The 17,491-nt window shown below is 38.4% G+C and overlaps 1 protein-coding gene across 3 annotated transcripts in view; it reads left to right on the top strand.

Annotated features, from left to right (window-relative positions):
• dgkb (diacylglycerol kinase, beta) overlaps positions 1-17,491 on the top strand; it is a 77,869-nt gene that overhangs the window by 24,194 nt on the left and 36,184 nt on the right. For all 3 annotated transcript variants that reach the window (XM_013274446.3, XM_025911708.1, XM_013274445.3), the window contains 12 exons: positions 1,131-1,205; positions 1,331-1,450; positions 3,139-3,256; positions 3,714-3,802; positions 4,164-4,280; positions 4,562-4,660; positions 5,498-5,599; positions 8,093-8,166; positions 8,780-8,854; positions 11,166-11,251; positions 11,930-12,019; positions 13,933-14,093. In XM_013274446.3, the coding sequence (XP_013129900.1) occupies positions 1,131-1,205; positions 1,331-1,450; positions 3,139-3,256; positions 3,714-3,802; positions 4,164-4,280; positions 4,562-4,660; positions 5,498-5,599; positions 8,093-8,166; positions 8,780-8,854; positions 11,166-11,251; positions 11,930-12,019; positions 13,933-14,093 (1,206 nt within the window). The remainder of the gene's footprint in view (positions 1-1,130; positions 1,206-1,330; positions 1,451-3,138; positions 3,257-3,713; positions 3,803-4,163; positions 4,281-4,561; positions 4,661-5,497; positions 5,600-8,092; positions 8,167-8,779; positions 8,855-11,165; positions 11,252-11,929; positions 12,020-13,932; positions 14,094-17,491) is intronic.

The following is a 17,491-nucleotide window of genomic DNA, read 5'->3' on the forward strand; positions in this document are numbered from 1 at the left end:
TGAAGAATAAAGTTAATTCTGGAAACAAAAAGTGGTCCAAACTAGTACTAACAAGGCATATCTACTGTCATAAAGTGGTCAGTGAGCATTTAAGGAATCCAGTGGCTTGTCCGATTTTTAGTTTTTCAGGGTTTCTGAGACTTTTTTCTGTCAGGTAACAGATATCCAGCTCTGTTCACCACTTAGATAACTTTTTAAATGAAAAATTATAATATTTAACAGCCAAACTAACATGGATTTATAATAATAGACTATATTATTTGCAAGCTGTCTTGTGTAAATGTAAAATAAAGTCTTTTGCTGATTATCTTTCTAATATCTCTGCATTTTCTTCTTTTATCAGTCAAGCTCCATTTTTTTAATCATTTCTGTCCATCAGTCTCTATTTCTCTGTATGTATGTTTCTCCATCAACAAAATCATTTAAATAAATTAAGTAAATTAATGGATGAAATGGGAAGAGTAATGGAGAAAAACAAGGACGAGTAAAATCTGTGGCTTGGACATAGTTATGAATGAAAGAGCACTGCTCATTATCTGTGCAGAGTGTGTAGGAGGGAGTGGGGGTTTAAATTAAAGGGTTAAAAGGGAGATAGAGAAGGTGGAGTGGGTTTGGTAACGTATTCAATTATTAGTCATCTCTCACCCATTATTGGATGGTAGATAGAAAGCATAATAGAAAGCAGAGGACTAATGAGAGGGCAGAGAGAATACAAATGTAGGCAGAGATAGCCATTGAGTGGCACCCAAATCATACTCAGAATTTAAGAGAAAATGAAAAAACAGTATGAACTCTTCATTTACACTCATACACTCTAGTTTTTAAAGATATCCTAAGTGCATCATAGTGATTCAGTGCGGTACTGGATAATAACATCACCCGCCTCTGCCCCCAAAAACCAACCATTGTAATTAAACCTTCAGCTTCAGAGTGCTTCCCACACTGCCTTTGTTTTTGCTGTGTGCAACTCTTCTCTGCGGAAGAATGACATTTCCAACCTGCTATTACGAGCTGTTCATCAGTCTATTCATGCCAAAGAAATTTAGTGACATTAACTTAAGGCTGCGACATACAGAAAGGTAAACACAGTGTTTTGGTGCCTGTAATGACCGTCTGTGGTCTCGCCACAGGAGTTAGAGCACATTGTCTCCCAGATGATGCATGTCGCAGAGTACCTGGAATGGGATGTGACCGAGCTGAAACCAGTAAGGAGGATATTCATACGCTATGTTGCTTGAGAAATAGAACATGCATGAAAATATTGTTTACTACCCTGAGACAGTCATGCGTACTCAACTCAAGATGTCTTCTGTTGTTGTTTTTACTGTAGATCCTTCAGGAAATGATGCAGGAGATTGACTACGATCACGATGGTACTGTATCACTGGAAGAGTGGATCCAGGGAGGGATGACCACCATCCCCCTGCTAGTCTTGCTGGGCCTGGAGACAGTGAGTCCATAGAGAGAGAGTCACATTTGGTGCTAATACTGAGAAGCCCAAAACTTTCTTAGATGCACAGTGCTATGCTAGTACAGTACTATGCTAAAAATAGTATTTAGAAATTTTCAGCCCAGCCTGACCTCACCATTTTCAGAAGAAAATGTTTTGTTTGCAACAGTAAGCTGTACAGTAAGGCACATAACTCGAGGGATGAAGCTAGGCACAGAACCAATTTTAAGTTGATTCTATTTAAGTTGTAAATGTAAAAACATAGCATAGCTTGATTCCCAAAGAGCTACAGCATTAGCTGAAAACTTGGCATATTGCAAAACTGACCAAAACAGAGATGCTTTGTAGTGGATTTTTGGTTTTACTCTTGATAAGCTTGGTATCCTACTGCTACTGTGTCAACTGTGAACACCATCAGTTCATGCTTTTTCCACTAGGTGGAAGCATTTGACTACATTTTAATATAAATCCTTACAGTGTATCCTTTTTTATGAATGAATATTACTACAAAAGAGTAACAGAAAATCATGCCTTCTGTCCTTACTGAATTTAGACTGCTTGACCTAGAATAATATACAAAAAAAATCAAAATGCTTTGTCTTGATGAAATCCCAGAAAAGTTGATTATGTTAATCTGAATTCAGTGTTTTCAGTGGGAGAAACATTTCATCACTCATCCAAGTGACTTCTTCAGTCTCAGCTAACTGCATGTTTCCCAGATTTTATAAGCACTACAAATGCATAATGAGTGAATCTAGCACCATTTCCTAAGAATGAGCCATGAGGGTAGTTTCATGATCATTAATATGCAAATTGTCATCACCATTGATTTGTGGCCATGAGAACTGTTCACAGAGAGTTGGAGAATGGCTGCAATCAAAGCTGTAAGAGAGTGAACGGCATCCCTGCAGACACAGCGGACAGGGAATCAGAAGAACATCATATCAAAGAGGCCCTGAGTAAATGTGGTTATCCCAGCTGGGCATGGGAAGCTGGGAAGAGGCTTGAAGAACACTCCAGGCAATCCAGGAGAGAAGACGGAAAAATGCTGCCTAAGCAAAAACCATTGGCTATCCGTTATGCATCAGGAGTTTTTGAACAGCTGATTTTTTCAAAACAGTCTCAATGACTTTTAAAAAAAACCCAAAACTCCCAAAATCCATCCACCGCAAAGACCCAGTTTCCTACCTGAAACAGAGCGATATAGTGTACACGATGAAGTTCAAGAGGAAACCAACCACAGTGCAACATGGAAGAGCTACCCTGTCAGGCCACTCATTCAGTGATGAAGATGTGCACAGGGAGGAAGGCTGGTTTGAGCATGGAGTCAAGGAGGCCATTTATGTGAAAAGGAAACGACGGTGGCTGAACCGAGGAGGGCGCCTAAGATCGTGAAAGATGGACTCTTATCTCATCTCTTGATTGCAGCTGTTTCACAAATCAGCTGAGACTGAAGAAGTCACTTGGACAAGTGATGAAATGTTTCTCCCACTGAAAACGCTGCATCTAGAAGAACAAAATCAACTACAAAGTGCTTTTGTACAGAATTCAACTTGTGATAAAAGGTCAATTAGATGATTAACTGGTGATTGTCCAGCCTGAATATGAAGCCATGCGATACAGCAGTGGATTACTGACTCGGTGACTGTTCCATCAGTTAATCGTTGCACCTGTTTCTGTTGCTGCAGAACGTAAAAGATGATGGGCAGCACGTGTGGAGACTGAAGCACTTCAATAAGCCAGCCTACTGTAACCTGTGTCTCAACATGTTAATTGGACTGGGGAAGCAGGGTCTCTGCTGCTCATGTGAGTAATTCAGTCAGTGTTAAAGGTTTGACACATGCACTTATCTGTTTAAAAAGATGAAATGTAACATTATCGATCTGCACTGACTTTCATGCATGAAAGGTGATGATAAGCGTATTTACATAAAACAACTGACATCAAAAAGTAAATGTCTAATAATTTTGATTTAGTGCCACATGATTGTCTAAAATACAGGACAGGTGGAGATAAAGGAGAAATAAACCGTTTAACAGAGACATTTATTTTAAAAGGATAAGACCTGCATGTGTTTTAGTCATACTGCATCCTACAGTGCACCCTTTACTGAGTTATAAAAAGATGAACAAACATCTTCATGTGCACACATAAGTCAAACCCTAGCGTACGTACTTTACAACAACAGAGAAGTTCTTCTTTGTTCTTTTGCTCATTCAAAACCATGTTTTTGTGTTTTGTTTTTTTCTTTTTTTTGCTCCAGTCTGCAAGTACACAGTCCACGAGCGCTGTGTGGCTCGCGCTCCGCTGTCTTGCATCAAAACCTATGTCAAGTCCAAGAAAAACACAGAGGTACGTCCAATTGGAGTGTTTACCAGTCGGCACGCTTGGATCAGCAGTGCTCTGTGGAGCTTAGAATAAGAGCTTCTCTTCCTCTCATGGAATTGCAACAACTCAATCTGCTACTAAGCATTTCTAATTACCAGGATAAACCTAGTTTAGAGACAGGGATGCAGACAGCACTGTTTGTTTTGCTTTCTCCTTCTCGCGCTCTGTTTTTCCTTCTTGTTCCTTCTTGCTTGTTTTTCCCTTCCACCTTGCTTTCTTTAATTGTTGTGTCACTTGTGCTTTTGTATATATCTTGTTTTTCTGCACCATGTTTCTTTTCTCACTTTTTTCCCTCTCTGTGTGCTATCTCTCCTTTTCTCTGCAGGTAATGCATCATTTCTGGGTGGAAGGGAACTGCCCCACCAAGTGTGACAAGTGTCACAAAACCATTAAGTGTTACCAGGGTCTGACTGGGCTCCACTGTGTTTGGTGTCAAATCACGGTAAGCCGCCACCCGAGGAGAAGCAGCCACCTCCTTATTATATTCCCACTGCTTCTTGTTGTTTAGGGTTTCATTTTTGCACCTCTCCTACCTCACAAGTCATCCCACCAATTTACACTCCCAAAACACTTGTTTGCAGTTGCACGTTAATAGAAAATAAAATGGAGACAATGACACATGTAATGTAAATTAGTCTGGAGCATATACCTGAAATTGTACACTTAAACATGCGCTCTTATTGACACGAGTTGGTTGTTAATAACGGTTGCCACCTCCTCCAGCTCCATAACAAGTGTGCCTCACATGTGAAACCTGAGTGTGACTGTGGACCCCTGAAGGATCACATCCTGCCCCCCAACTCAATCTGCCCCATCGTCCTGGTAAGACTTCACTTCTGATGGGTCAGCAGTCCCGAGGCTTGGTGAACCTGACCTTGTTTGGAACTGTTACCCGAGGATCCAATCATCAGCCTGTGTTCTCCCACTGAGCTCTGAAGTGGCACCAAATGATTTTGTAGAAGTTTATTTCCAAAATTGTATGGGTGCGCTTCACGAGGAAGGACTCTTACTTACTCAATAAAAACTCCATTTAAACTTATGTGGGGAAAGTTTGCCAGAAAAGGTCAAAAGCCAACATAAAACGTTACAACATGAATTTTTTATTAATAACCTCATTGTTTTGTATTTATGTTTGTAACTTTTTATTTGGTTATGGCAGATTTGTAAGTTGCAATATGTAAAATAAGCTTTTCTTTCAGTGAAATTCTTCAACTAGCAACAGATTAAATGTGAATTTATAGGAAATCTACTGGGAAATTACAGATATATAATATTAATATATTAATATTAATATATATATATATATATATATATTATATTCTGACTTCTTTCTGCTAAAAATAAAAAAAAATGTTAGAGATATACTAAATCTGCAACCTACACTAAGCTGTTCACATCATTGTAGTCATAAAACGATAGCAGGTCTCTAGAGACGACTTAACAGCAACAGATACGAGACACACAGTTCACTCCAATTCTGGCAGTAAACCCATGTATTTACCTATGCACTATTATATCCAATAATAGTAATATATATATATATATAGATATATATATATATATATCTATATATATATATATATATATATATTTTTTTTTTTTTTTTTTAATTGCAGAAAAAAAACAATGCTCTTGTAATTGTTTGACCTTTGACCACAGGAAAGACAGTCTACACTGAGGAAGGACTCTCGGTCAAGTCAGTCAGGCCGAGGAAAGATGCAGAGAGCCAACTCTGTCACAGTCGATGGCCAAGGACTGCAGGTTGTACGCGAGTCTGGCTTTTCTATTTATTTTTTCACGTTTGACAGTTTTGTGCCTTAATATTTTTTATAGTTTTTATTTACTAATCACAATCCCATACTGCAGTGAGTGCAGAATTCATGCTTTGGGTTTGTTTGTTTGTATTTTATTTGTTTGTTTTTAGATATTTCATTGATCATGCTTCACAGTTTGAAAAAGCCCACAATGAGGAGAGGGGGTTTGAGGAATCCTTAATTTTCAGATTCATAAATTTATTTTAAAATTACAAAAGTTGAAAAATCAGTTAGTAGTTGAAAAAATCTGTTTTAATCCAGCACAAGTCTTCACTTCACAAACAAGGGAACATAAGACAGTCCGATTATTTGGGGTGCAGGTGCAGAATAAGTGGTTATATGATCTGAAATGTTTTGTGGATGCCGAGAAATAGGCTAATTTTGAAATAAATAAAAACAAAGAGTAACTCAGAGATCAACTGAAATACATGTTAAAAAGCTTGCTTGCTAAATTCTGCACAGCCATAAATTGGATACAGTCGGATTATTTTAAGGTCCCATCCAGAAATCAAACCGTTTTTCATTGTTGAATACCATGTTTTTAAAATGAAGCTCTGTATGATGGGACTCTGCAGGCCCTGCTGGTAATCAGTATCCCATGGCAGAGCCTTGTCCAGCCTGATGCTCTCTAATATCTGTCAGCCAGCATGTTGGCGATGGAAGCCTGCCGCCGTCTGTGGCGACTGCACGTCTACGCGTGGATGAGAGAGAAATATGATGAATCATATCCCAGGCACATCCATCTATGCTCCTCGCTGGCTAACCAGCGTAATAATCAAGATTATTATTTATAATTACAGGAAGTAATGGATCACTCTGAACTGGACAGGGAGCTCATTAATTCACCCTTGGCCTGCTGGGATAGCAGGCAGGGGGAGTTAAGTGCTTCATCTGTGTCAGGGAGAGCACTGGGCGAGTTGTTGCAGACTAACTGCAGGAAGGGTAATTCAAACAGAGGCCGCTGAGTCAGAGCTTGTTTATGTGGCGCTTTGTGAGATCTGCCTCTGACATCGCAGGCTCTGCCTTTCCACAGATTCACTACCACTCAGAGACACTGGAAAATCCTTTCTCACGTCACTCAAGGCAAACTGTCTGGCTGATTAGAAAGCAGTCGCAAATAAGTACTCGGTATCAGGTTGAGTATTGACTGACTGTAAGATAGAGGACTTCTTGTTTTTTTATGTCAGAGGTATTTACAGGGCTTTATGGGCTCTGAAGCCAGAAAAGCAGCTTGCATTCAAAAGTTGAGTTTAATAGTCCCAAACTTTAAAAATAATATTTAAAAGTATTTAAGGATAATGTTGTTGTCAGCTTGGCATTTTTTTGGTGTCAACAAAACCCCCAAAATAAAACAAAACAAAACAGTTGTTTCCGTGAGTGATGTGTTTGTGACTTTAATTCACCAATCAGGAGTAGCACTGCCACACTTGTGTTTTGCGTAGTGCAACAACAATAAATGCTTTCTATGCTATTCTATTCATTACTGCCAAAAACACAGATGCTGTAGTTCATTTTGAGGCAATCCTGATTAATTGTCCTGGAGCTGGAGATTCTAACTACTGTAGTTCACGTGTATCAATTACCTACAATGGTGGTGCAATTGCCCACTGGTGGACAGTGAAGATACTGCAACAAATTTTAATTAAAAATTTTGCAGTGGAATTTTAGATTTTCATTCCAATTTCTACTTAAAAAAAAAGAAAACTAGAACCTATGAAACAAACCTATTGGATTTCAAAATGAGATGTTATTCATCATTTTCTGACCTGTTCTTGATCCAGATCATCATTAGTGGGAAAGAGTTCAAATGGAGTGGTTGTTATGAGGTTGTAGTAAAACTATTAACAGAGCTATAGTCTCATAAAGCAAAATGAGGAAAAGATATAAATGAACCAGGGGGAAAATAATGAAGGACATCCTTTGTCATATGCTCATCTGCTGGTTGAATATCCAATTAAAGATCTGAGTGGGTCGGCGTAAATTTGAGAATGACTCACCTGCAGTGAAAAACTATATTTACTTGAATTATTTGAGTAAGAATGAATACATGATTTTTTTGACAATAAAAAAGCAAAACAAGGTTTCTTTGAAAGATAAAGATATCAGTTCCTCAAAAATCAAGGGACCTGTGATACTGTATAATGTAGTTTCAGAGATACTGGCTAAAATTTCCATCACAGCTCTTCCTTTATAATTAGATATTATAATTAACCCAAGATTAAGTTTTTACTCAGGCGAAGGAACATGAAGCACACACAGACATTATCCCAGCCAGGTAACAGGAAAACTCCAGTATATAACGAATCAGATGACTGGCATGGCTTGAAAGTGCTGTATATACTTGGCAAAATGTCTGAGGGATATGGCTTGAAAGTGAATTCCTGTGAAGCATCCTGCAGTCTCCAAACACCAACAGTTTGTTTTGACATCTCCCATTCAGATCACAACAATAGAGGGCACTCATCCTCTGCTGGTGTTTGTCAATCCGAAGAGCGGGGGGAAGCAGGGAGAGAGGTAAGTACACAATCTGTCTCAACATGCTACAAGAGGCCTCTAAAGCCCTGCTCCTCAGCCGCAGAGGGAAGGCAGCAGCGTGGCCTCTGGCCGCCAAGTGCTTTAGGCTTGCTCAGTCAAATAAAACAAAATAACATTTACCTAAAGCACTGGACGCCTCCACCGTCAGCTCTCTTTTCTTTCTTTCTCACACACACATACACACACTCTCGCTTCAGACAGCCTTCTCACTGTCATGTCACTGGCTGGTTCCCCTTCTTTAACCCAGGGCTAATTGGGTTATTACTGAAACATATTCATTCACTCCTTATTACTCCGGCCCTCATTTGTTTAAATTATGAGATCAAAATATGACTTCAGCCAGTTGATATAATGAAATTGAAATTAAAATGAATTAGTCTTTCTAATGGTTTCTCCTCAAGGGGACTTTGGGTATGTCCCACCCCACTGCCCAGTCCACTGCCTCGTTACATTGTGATTGGACCCTGGACTGCATTTGCACTTAACAGGCTAAATTCCCTGGAGTGGAAACGAATGTGTGATATTTGAGAGCGACATTTGCGTTGCTTCTTAGTTTCTTCTGATGTTATTTTTTTATTTATTTCTTCTGTAGGATTTACAGAAAGTTCCAGTATCTTCTGAACCCAAGACAAGTCTACAACCTGGCTAAAAACGGACCCATGCCGGGGTACGTTGTTGACCAGATCATCTTTAGTGATATCTCACACGTCTGTAGAGTGAGATATCGTTTTTAAAATTTATTATTTCCATGAAAGAAGCTAAATGTCAATATAATATATTTTTTCACAGGTTACTTTTTTATGTTTAAAGCATCCAAATTTCACAATCATATCGCGATTGAGGTTTGCTTTTTCAAAGTGGCCCCTAAGAAATGTTTCAGACACATAAATATGGCAGAGAGGGAAAATCTGCAGCCCCTTTATTAATCTAAGATCTAAACCCTAAAATCCTCTGAGAGGATATGAGACAAAGCACGTAGATATTTTCCAAAATGATTTGTATTTCAAATGGTAAAAAAAGATTATATTTAAAAACACTGTAGCTTATAACTTAGTATTATTATTAGTATTAACCACAGACAAACACTGATAGCCTGTTAGCAGTCTTAACAGGAATGAAAAGGCTGTTTCAGTGTACTCATGAAAATCAGAGTATTGTTTTCTAATGTAAATAAAAAAGTGAACATGACTGCTCTTAGATTATTAAATCCCAAAACAACTGCCATGATGTATCTAAAGAACTGAAAAAATAATAAATAGTAATAATAACGACTATAGTATAGAGAAAGCAAAAAAAAGGAAAAATAAAGATTCACAACTTCTTTACTGATACACTATGCTCAACATTACTTTTATATATTTTGTTTTATGTTTTAATTTTCATTTATTAGCTTTTATAACTGGCTGCAGTATCTGTAGTAAGTTCCCTTGCATTAAGAATTTTTCTTTTTATATAAATTATTGTGGAAAAAATGAAAGAACTGTTTATAAAAGGAGAAGCAAAGACAGGAAAAACACAAAATCTAAAAGCATCCCTTTGTTTGTTACTTCACTAATCAGATCAGCTAATGACCTTCTGTTTACACACCCAGTAGTGTTTTCGGTTGTTGCCCACATATAATAACCACCATCACATGCAAGAGAGGCCTGTAATATTAAACCTCTCACTCGGTTCCCTCATACAGAACAGACACAAATGAGGTGAGTTCACACATAACAAATCCTGGAGACGATAGCATCATGCTGACGAGCAGCGACTCCATATGCATAAGGCTGAACGCAGAGCTGGTGACACAAGTGACTGACGGATAGAGAGAGGTGAAACGCTCGCCATACCACATGTGATCGCGCATACAGACAAGCAGCTCACTGCAGGCTGGTGGTGTGGGCAGCTCCAGGTTTCCTATGGTTCACATTTGTGATTAAGAAAATGAATGGATGATTTACATGCACAACGCTCCTCCACTTTGCTGTTTGCGTCCAGCAGCGTTTAAACACACAGGAATGCCTCGGCGTCGTGCTGCCACGTTGTTTGGCTTTGATTAGATGTGAAAACAGAATCTTTGTGTCTTATAAAAAATAAATACACAGCAGCACTCACAGGGTACAAAGAAACCCTCCACGAGGTTGAGACTGGCACAGCTCTCACTGCGCCAACGCAACTCCCAAGTTTTAGGGACTGACCTTGTAGCCACTGTTTGTTTCTCTGTTGATGTGCCTGAAACATCACCTGCCTCTCCTCGGCAGTCTGGGGCCGAATCCGGGGCTTCTTCCTAGAGTTGAGAACATTCCAGATGACCTTCTCCTACTCTAACCTTGTTAATATTTTGTCAAGTGTACTCACTGCAGCACACATTAGCAGGGTGAACGGTCACCCTCGGACACTGCAGGCCGAGGCAGCCGCACGCACTGCTGTCAATTAGCTGCCTCACTAATGCAATTACAGCAAATTAAGTGTTTGTTTCTTGGTATTTAAATATCCCCAAAGTTGCCTTTCATGTTTGCGGCCGTCTGTTTTGCGTCTAATATGGTTTGTGGTCCCAGTTGGAGAGTAATTGAGCGAATCATTTACCCGCCATACGAGGCTCGGAGGCTGGCTCATTCAGTTAGGGCTTTGTTATTGTGAAGGAACGGAAGAAGTTGGACTGAACACTGCCTGTCATGATCCAATTAGGCCTCGAACAGGCAGGCTAGCTCACTGAATGAATAATTATCAATGCGACATGTGTTATTTTGTGGGATTAGATGGGGGTTTGCAGTGAAGCAGTGTGCTGTGGCAGTAGGCTCAAAAATATGCTCATAATATGCACACCATGTCTGTGTCATGTGAATTTTAAACGCAAGAAAAACTGAAAAAAGAGACGTTTTAATGCACCTTAATTTTTAAAATCATTTTCAATTATTTTCAGGGAAAACTGAAGATAAAAGATATCTTCTGTAACCAGTGCAAGACATTTAAAAGTGAGATGTCTGTTACAGGTTGAATTTCTTCAGAGATGTTCCTGATTTCAGAGTGTTGGCCTGTGGAGGTGATGGCACTGTGGGCTGGATCCTGGACTTCATTGGTACAGAATATGCTACTTTTCAAACATAATTTTTTTTTATTTTGTCTCAACTTTGCCAAGAATTTGGTCCTCGTCTTCATTCCAAAAAACCTGCAAGCCTTCTGAGGTGCTACAGTACATGTGCACATACTGCATTCAGTTACCTGTAAAGTAATGAACATAGTACTGTAGCACTTAAACACCCCATTTCCTTTTTTGGCAAAATTGCCTTTGTTTTTATTATTTTTCAAAGGCTGCAGCACTCTTGTTGTCCAGCCTGAAATGGTAAAGCGTAATAAATGGGTTGTATATGAACACTTTCATTACATCCAAGCCTGCGTATTCAGAGGTGGTAAAATGGGATGATTACGTGAGTTGGAAAACAACATATTAGTCATCATTTGAAGGAAAAAAAATCACCCGGCCTTCTCCGTTTGGTCTTGAAGATGTGTCACTTGTTTGGGCTCTCAAAAATTGCCTCAATTTTTTATCAATCAAAACAAAGAGAGGTAATAACTGTCAGGCAAAATGTGCCTCTTGAAATAGACTGTACAACTGGACATTCATGTTGACTTCTAGTATTACTAGTTGGGCTGAAAAAGGGATTTGATGGTTTCTTTGCAAGTTCTTGCAGTGAGTTTGTTTTCTTGGTTTGGCCTTGTTTCGCATCTTGTTGTGATATTTGTCCTGCTGCTCCAGATAAGGCCAACCTGGACAAGAACCCTCCTGTGTGTATACTTCCTCTTGGCACGGGCAACGACCTGGCAAGATGTCTGCGATGGGGAGGAGGTACTGACAGAAAACAGATACATAACAGTCAACAACATGGCCTCACATCCCTTTGCTGTAGTTAAAGGTAGAGGTATAAATGTCCCATATTAGAAATCCAGTGTTAATATTGTTTGTAACGCTGCAATTATTCTGGAACATCAATGTGGCTAAAACTAATAATTACTTCAGTCAGTGCTCTAAAAATAATATGCAAATTAATTGATTAAACAGAGCACAGAAATCAAAACAGTGGAATGCCCAGAGTGATGTCTACATGTTTTGTATTTTCCAGGCAAATACATAAATATTCAATTATATAAAACAAAGAAAAGCTGCTTTTTAAAAAATGTTATTTATTTATTCATTTATTTTAATAGACTGCTTTGAGTTCATGGTTAAGCAATTAATGGATTATCGAGATATTGTATGTTTTGTTTTGTTTTTTAGGCAGGCAGAGCATTAAAGTAAAATTGATTATTAGAGGACAATCTACTTACACAGAGTGTAAGTAGTGTGGCGCCATAACATATATAGGTGGACTTTTGATATTTGCTTTTATTGGCTGTTATCACATTTTTAATCACTTTTATCATCTCTTTCTGATCTCCTGGAAAACAGCATGTAGATGACAATGTGCAAAAAAATATCTGAAAACCATAGACTGTACAGCAAAGAAGGAAGTAGCTTTGAATTTGGCATTTAGCCACCACCATCTTGGTTGCTATCAGAGGAGCAAAGCTATCAAATCTAACAAGCCTATGTTGCAAGGTTTATGCATGTGGGAATACAGTAATCTATTGAATTTTAAATTCAGTTCACTTCAATTTTATTTTATAATGCCAAATCACAACAACACTTCAGGTTCCTCTATTATCAACAAAGTAACAGAATATGCTACTTTATTGATCCCCATGGGAAAATTCCTCTCAGCATTTAACCCATTCAATCTGTGAAGCAATGGGCAGCCATTGGGCGCCCGGGGGGCAGTGTGTAGGGGTGATACCTTGCTCAGGGGTACCTCAGGGTAGCCGTTCACTGGATTCGAACCCCCACCCTTCCAATTATGGGGCCACCACTCTACCTACTGAGCTATCCCTGCCCCGTACTTGTTATACTTTAAGTTAAAGACCTTACGATAATAGAGCAAAAAAACCCCAAACAATCAGACAACCCATTATGGGCAAGCACTTGGAGCCATGGGGAAGGAAAAACTCCCTTTTAACAGGAAGAAACCTCAAGCAGAACCAGGCTCAGCCATCTGTCATGTTTGAGTTTATGTATTGGTGAAGTGTACAGAGACTGATAAAACCTAAATAAAGCACATTTAACAATAAATAAATAACCTTAGCCAAAACTTTTTGCGCAGTGTGTTAGTCTGTTTAACTGTTTAGGAAGTTTTATATTTGTATTGGAAAATTTCACAAGCATTAAAAAAATGCTGTTTTGGCATTTAACTTTGTTTGATATGGGGAATTCACATTTGAAATGACAAGAGAAATTAAACTTTGAGACTAAAACTGTTTGTTTTTTTCCCAACCAGGCTATAGACAATTCTTTTTTTCTGCTGTAAGCGATTTAATTTTTCCTTAAGAGACTAACTCACTTTGGATCCAGCCTCAAAAAGAAATGCAGTTTTTGGCACTCACTTAATTTTTTCAAAATAGGTCGAAATACCAAATAAAGAACAAACAAAAAGGTCCAACACATTATAACCTAAGGACTTTATAATAACAAAATCACTAATTATAAGTAACAAAATTGAGTAATACCGGAAGTAATTGGTCCATATGCATGTATAACGAAAATTATTACGGAAACTCACTTGTATTTTCTTGTCTTTGCCCACTGTGTTCACAAAGTGTCAGTCATGTTGCACGAGATATTCTAGACCCATTTTAACATCTCACTTGTCTCATCTTATTCTTCGTGAGGCTATGAGGGCGAAAGCCTCCTTAAGATCCTGAGGGACATTGAGAACAGTACAGAGGTGATGCTGGATCGCTGGAAGATTGATGTCACACCCACAGACAAGGAAGAGCGAGGGGACCCAGTGCCTTACAGCATTATAAACAACTACTTTTCCATCGGAGTGGTGAGTTGAAGACTGAGACAATAAGGTGCACAGATACCTTTTGTTTTTAACTTGGTATTTTATGTTATATGATTTTGATATAATACCCTTTGTCAGATCTTCTCACTTTGAACAGTATTTAATAGTGTTTAGTGCTGAAGAAAAAAAACATTCATGACGTCCACATTAAATACATTTTAATGTAAATAGTCTTTGTATTTGATTTTATGCATAATTGTTTATGCACAGACACAAATGGCAGCTAATTGCATGTTGCTTAGCAATTGCATGATGCCTCTCACTACAAAAACACCTGCTTGTGAAGGGGATCGGGGTAAGTCTCACGTTTTAGGTGTCAGATGTGACTCTTGTGTTGAAATAAACAAAAGAAAAAGCAGTAAACTGTTTAGCATCTGCATATTCTCAGGGATTTTGGTGTTATTTCTTCACACGTTTTTAATAATCAAAATCAGCAACGTAAATATTTTGACTGTTTTTGATTGAAACTAAAAAAAATCTATGAATAAGTAAACTTGCTAAGACTATAAAAACAAAGAACAATGTGTAAAAAAAAGCCAATGTGCAAAGTAAGATAACATTAAAGATTTTATGGGTTTAAAAAGTACTTTAGCTTTAGTTAGAAAAAAAATACAATGAAAACCGAAAATGCAACCTTATGCTCAATGTGTAAAGGGATGTGTTGAAACATTCTTGCTATAAATACAACTAATAATAAGATTACAATTTAAACTTATATAGATGCTGCATTCCCAGGTTGGGTGTAAAGGCTTTAACAAGCTTATATCACAATGCAAGACATAATAATAAACAATAAAAACTACCACAATAAAGACTCTCAACGATGAACCAGTTACAATATAAATTTCCTTGTGCGGGTCACATGGGTAATAGAATGTGCTGTCCACTAATCACTGGGTTGATAGTTTGATCCTCACCTTTAGCGAGATACTGAACCTCACGCTGTTTCTGCTGGGAGGCCAGGGCCATTGGTGTGTGAGCATGTGTAAACAGGTGAATGGGAAGCATTGAAAGTGTTGTGCTGAAATACTGTAAAGGCTCTCTATAAGTGGAGACAATTTATCATTTGTGCACTGCTGAGAGAACGTGAATATGGCACCTCTCTACACCTTACACACCAAAGGAAGGTTCAGAAAGAGCCTCAGACAAAGAATGATACCAGTAGACAGTTTAACCTAGAAAAAACAAAAAAAGGTATAATAATTCTTGTTTCTGACTGTTATGGAAGGTTGAATACAGAAAGTGGAACAGCGAGTGGAGTACATGCAGTAACAGCCTAATCAGTCAATTTATTTGTTGTGATCACATTGTGGTTAGGCCTTTATTGAGATGTGCTCAAACCTCTACCGTCTCTGATCGATAAACAGGGCCTGTTGTGTATTTGCATGAAGTTACGCATCCATTAGCACCTCCCCTGTCCATCAGCACCATAATGACACTGATTTCACGTAGCTCATGTTAGCCATTACTGATAAATGTCAGGGGGAAATATGGTAATTGACATTTACAGGTGGTAGAGGAGGGAGTCGCTCGGGTTTGTCAGATTTGTAGAGACCATGGCAGGGACATAAGTGATGCATGGCCCTAGAAATGTTAGTTGAATAACACCTCCAGCCTGGGCTCTTAATGACGATGTTTGAGGATATTAGAGGACGGGTCTTGTTAACATTGTGATAAAGGAGAACAATAGCTGTAATCTGTCTACAGTGATGAACATATGGTGATGTGTTCAGGGGGAAGTGGTAACAGTTTGAAATACATCCCAGAGCATTCATCCAAATGTTCAAATGCATTAATAGCCTAGCATAAATGTCAGACATACAAGTTACTTCATCTGCTGCTTCATTTGGGGAACTTTCAAGTCAGATTTATTTGTGTAACATTTTCAGAAACAACAAATAAGTGAACATTCAAAGATCGACTTCTGAAAAAGGTGATCACAAAACAAGAAAAAAAATATATTGCTATCAAATTATATAATATCATTTATATATTAGCATTTGTCATCATTATGGTAAAATGGTACATTTTAGCCTACTTGATTTGTAATAGAGATTGTTGATGGCAAAAACAACATTCAGCCAAATGCAAATGAAGGCATCTTTTGTTTTGTGTGCTCTCATAATAGCTGCAACTGTGCACCATGATCTTTTTTCTTCGAAGTCAGAAGTGACTATGTTTGAATGCAGGGTAGAGTACTAAGTCAACTAAAGTTAACACTTGCTATCTTTGTTAGCAAAGTGTATCGATAGGCATGCATAGATATGCATGTATCATGCAGACATAATGTATCAATAACACAGTTTAGTAGCACAAGTCATGTAGCCAGCTGTGTCAACACTGACCTGTTACCTAACAATGTATAACATTAACCCTTAATGCATTTTAAAAAGTGAGTTATACTGCACAAAAATTCACCCCCAAAGAGTTAAGATAAAACAGTTTTTTCTTCTTTTTTCCCAAACTGCCAGAGAGACATGTTTATTTCTTGCTTCGAACTTTGAAACTGGTGTTAACACTCTTTTTGGTGCCTAAAAGTGGTCATTCGAGAAATTTTTTGTACTTCTGCTTTGGCAAGACTGCGATTGTTTTAAAGGTACAACATGTAGCTTTGAGCAGTCGTAGAGTTGGGTTTCATTCTTTTTCACTGAACATTTAACTTAAGTGATAGAGAAAACAATGGTTGGAGACTGCAACTCAACCAAAATAATTGCAATTGTGTGCAATAAACTTGTGATCTTGTTGCCTTTGAAATGGTTGCTTTGAAGGCAAGGACCAGGTCTGTGACCACTCACAGCCAGTTGTCATCTTCAAAGCGGCTTTGTTGTGTCAAACCAGTAAAACAGAGTCAGTCTACTATCGGTTTGACACTGAATGAGGGCAAGTTGGCAATTCATTGAATGTGTTTCTATAATCTGGTGATTAACAGTAATAAATTGGCAAAAATAACAAATGTATTGCAGACAATGACAGACTAGGTGCAGGTTGGCAATTTAACTCCGCACTGTGGTGCTCTGCAACCTTGCTATTATATAGAACTATAACTAGAATAAACCATTTGATAACTAGTTGACTCAAGTCGTTTTGACTCACCAGTTACGGGGACTCAGGTTCCCTTCCTAATAATTGTGACTTGTGCAATCCAAAGTTCTTTGCAAACTCCTTCGACCCAAAGTAGGGTATCACACTCAACCTGTAGGTGACGAGTTGGTTGCAGCAATTACTCGCAATTGATTGCCAAATGTGAAAATCTTCAGCGTAGTCACCAGGTGACCACTGATTTTACCTAGTTGCAAGGAGGCTGCCATCCTGTTTTTTACACTTGTGTGACTGAAACATAAAGATGCATAATTTTGCTCCAAATGTGGTGGATTTTAATG

Source organism: Oreochromis niloticus, linkage group LG11 (assembly GCF_001858045.2).
Source record: "Oreochromis niloticus isolate F11D_XX linkage group LG11, O_niloticus_UMD_NMBU, whole genome shotgun sequence".
NCBI classification, from domain to species: Eukaryota; Metazoa; Chordata; class Actinopteri; order Cichliformes; family Cichlidae; genus Oreochromis; species Oreochromis niloticus.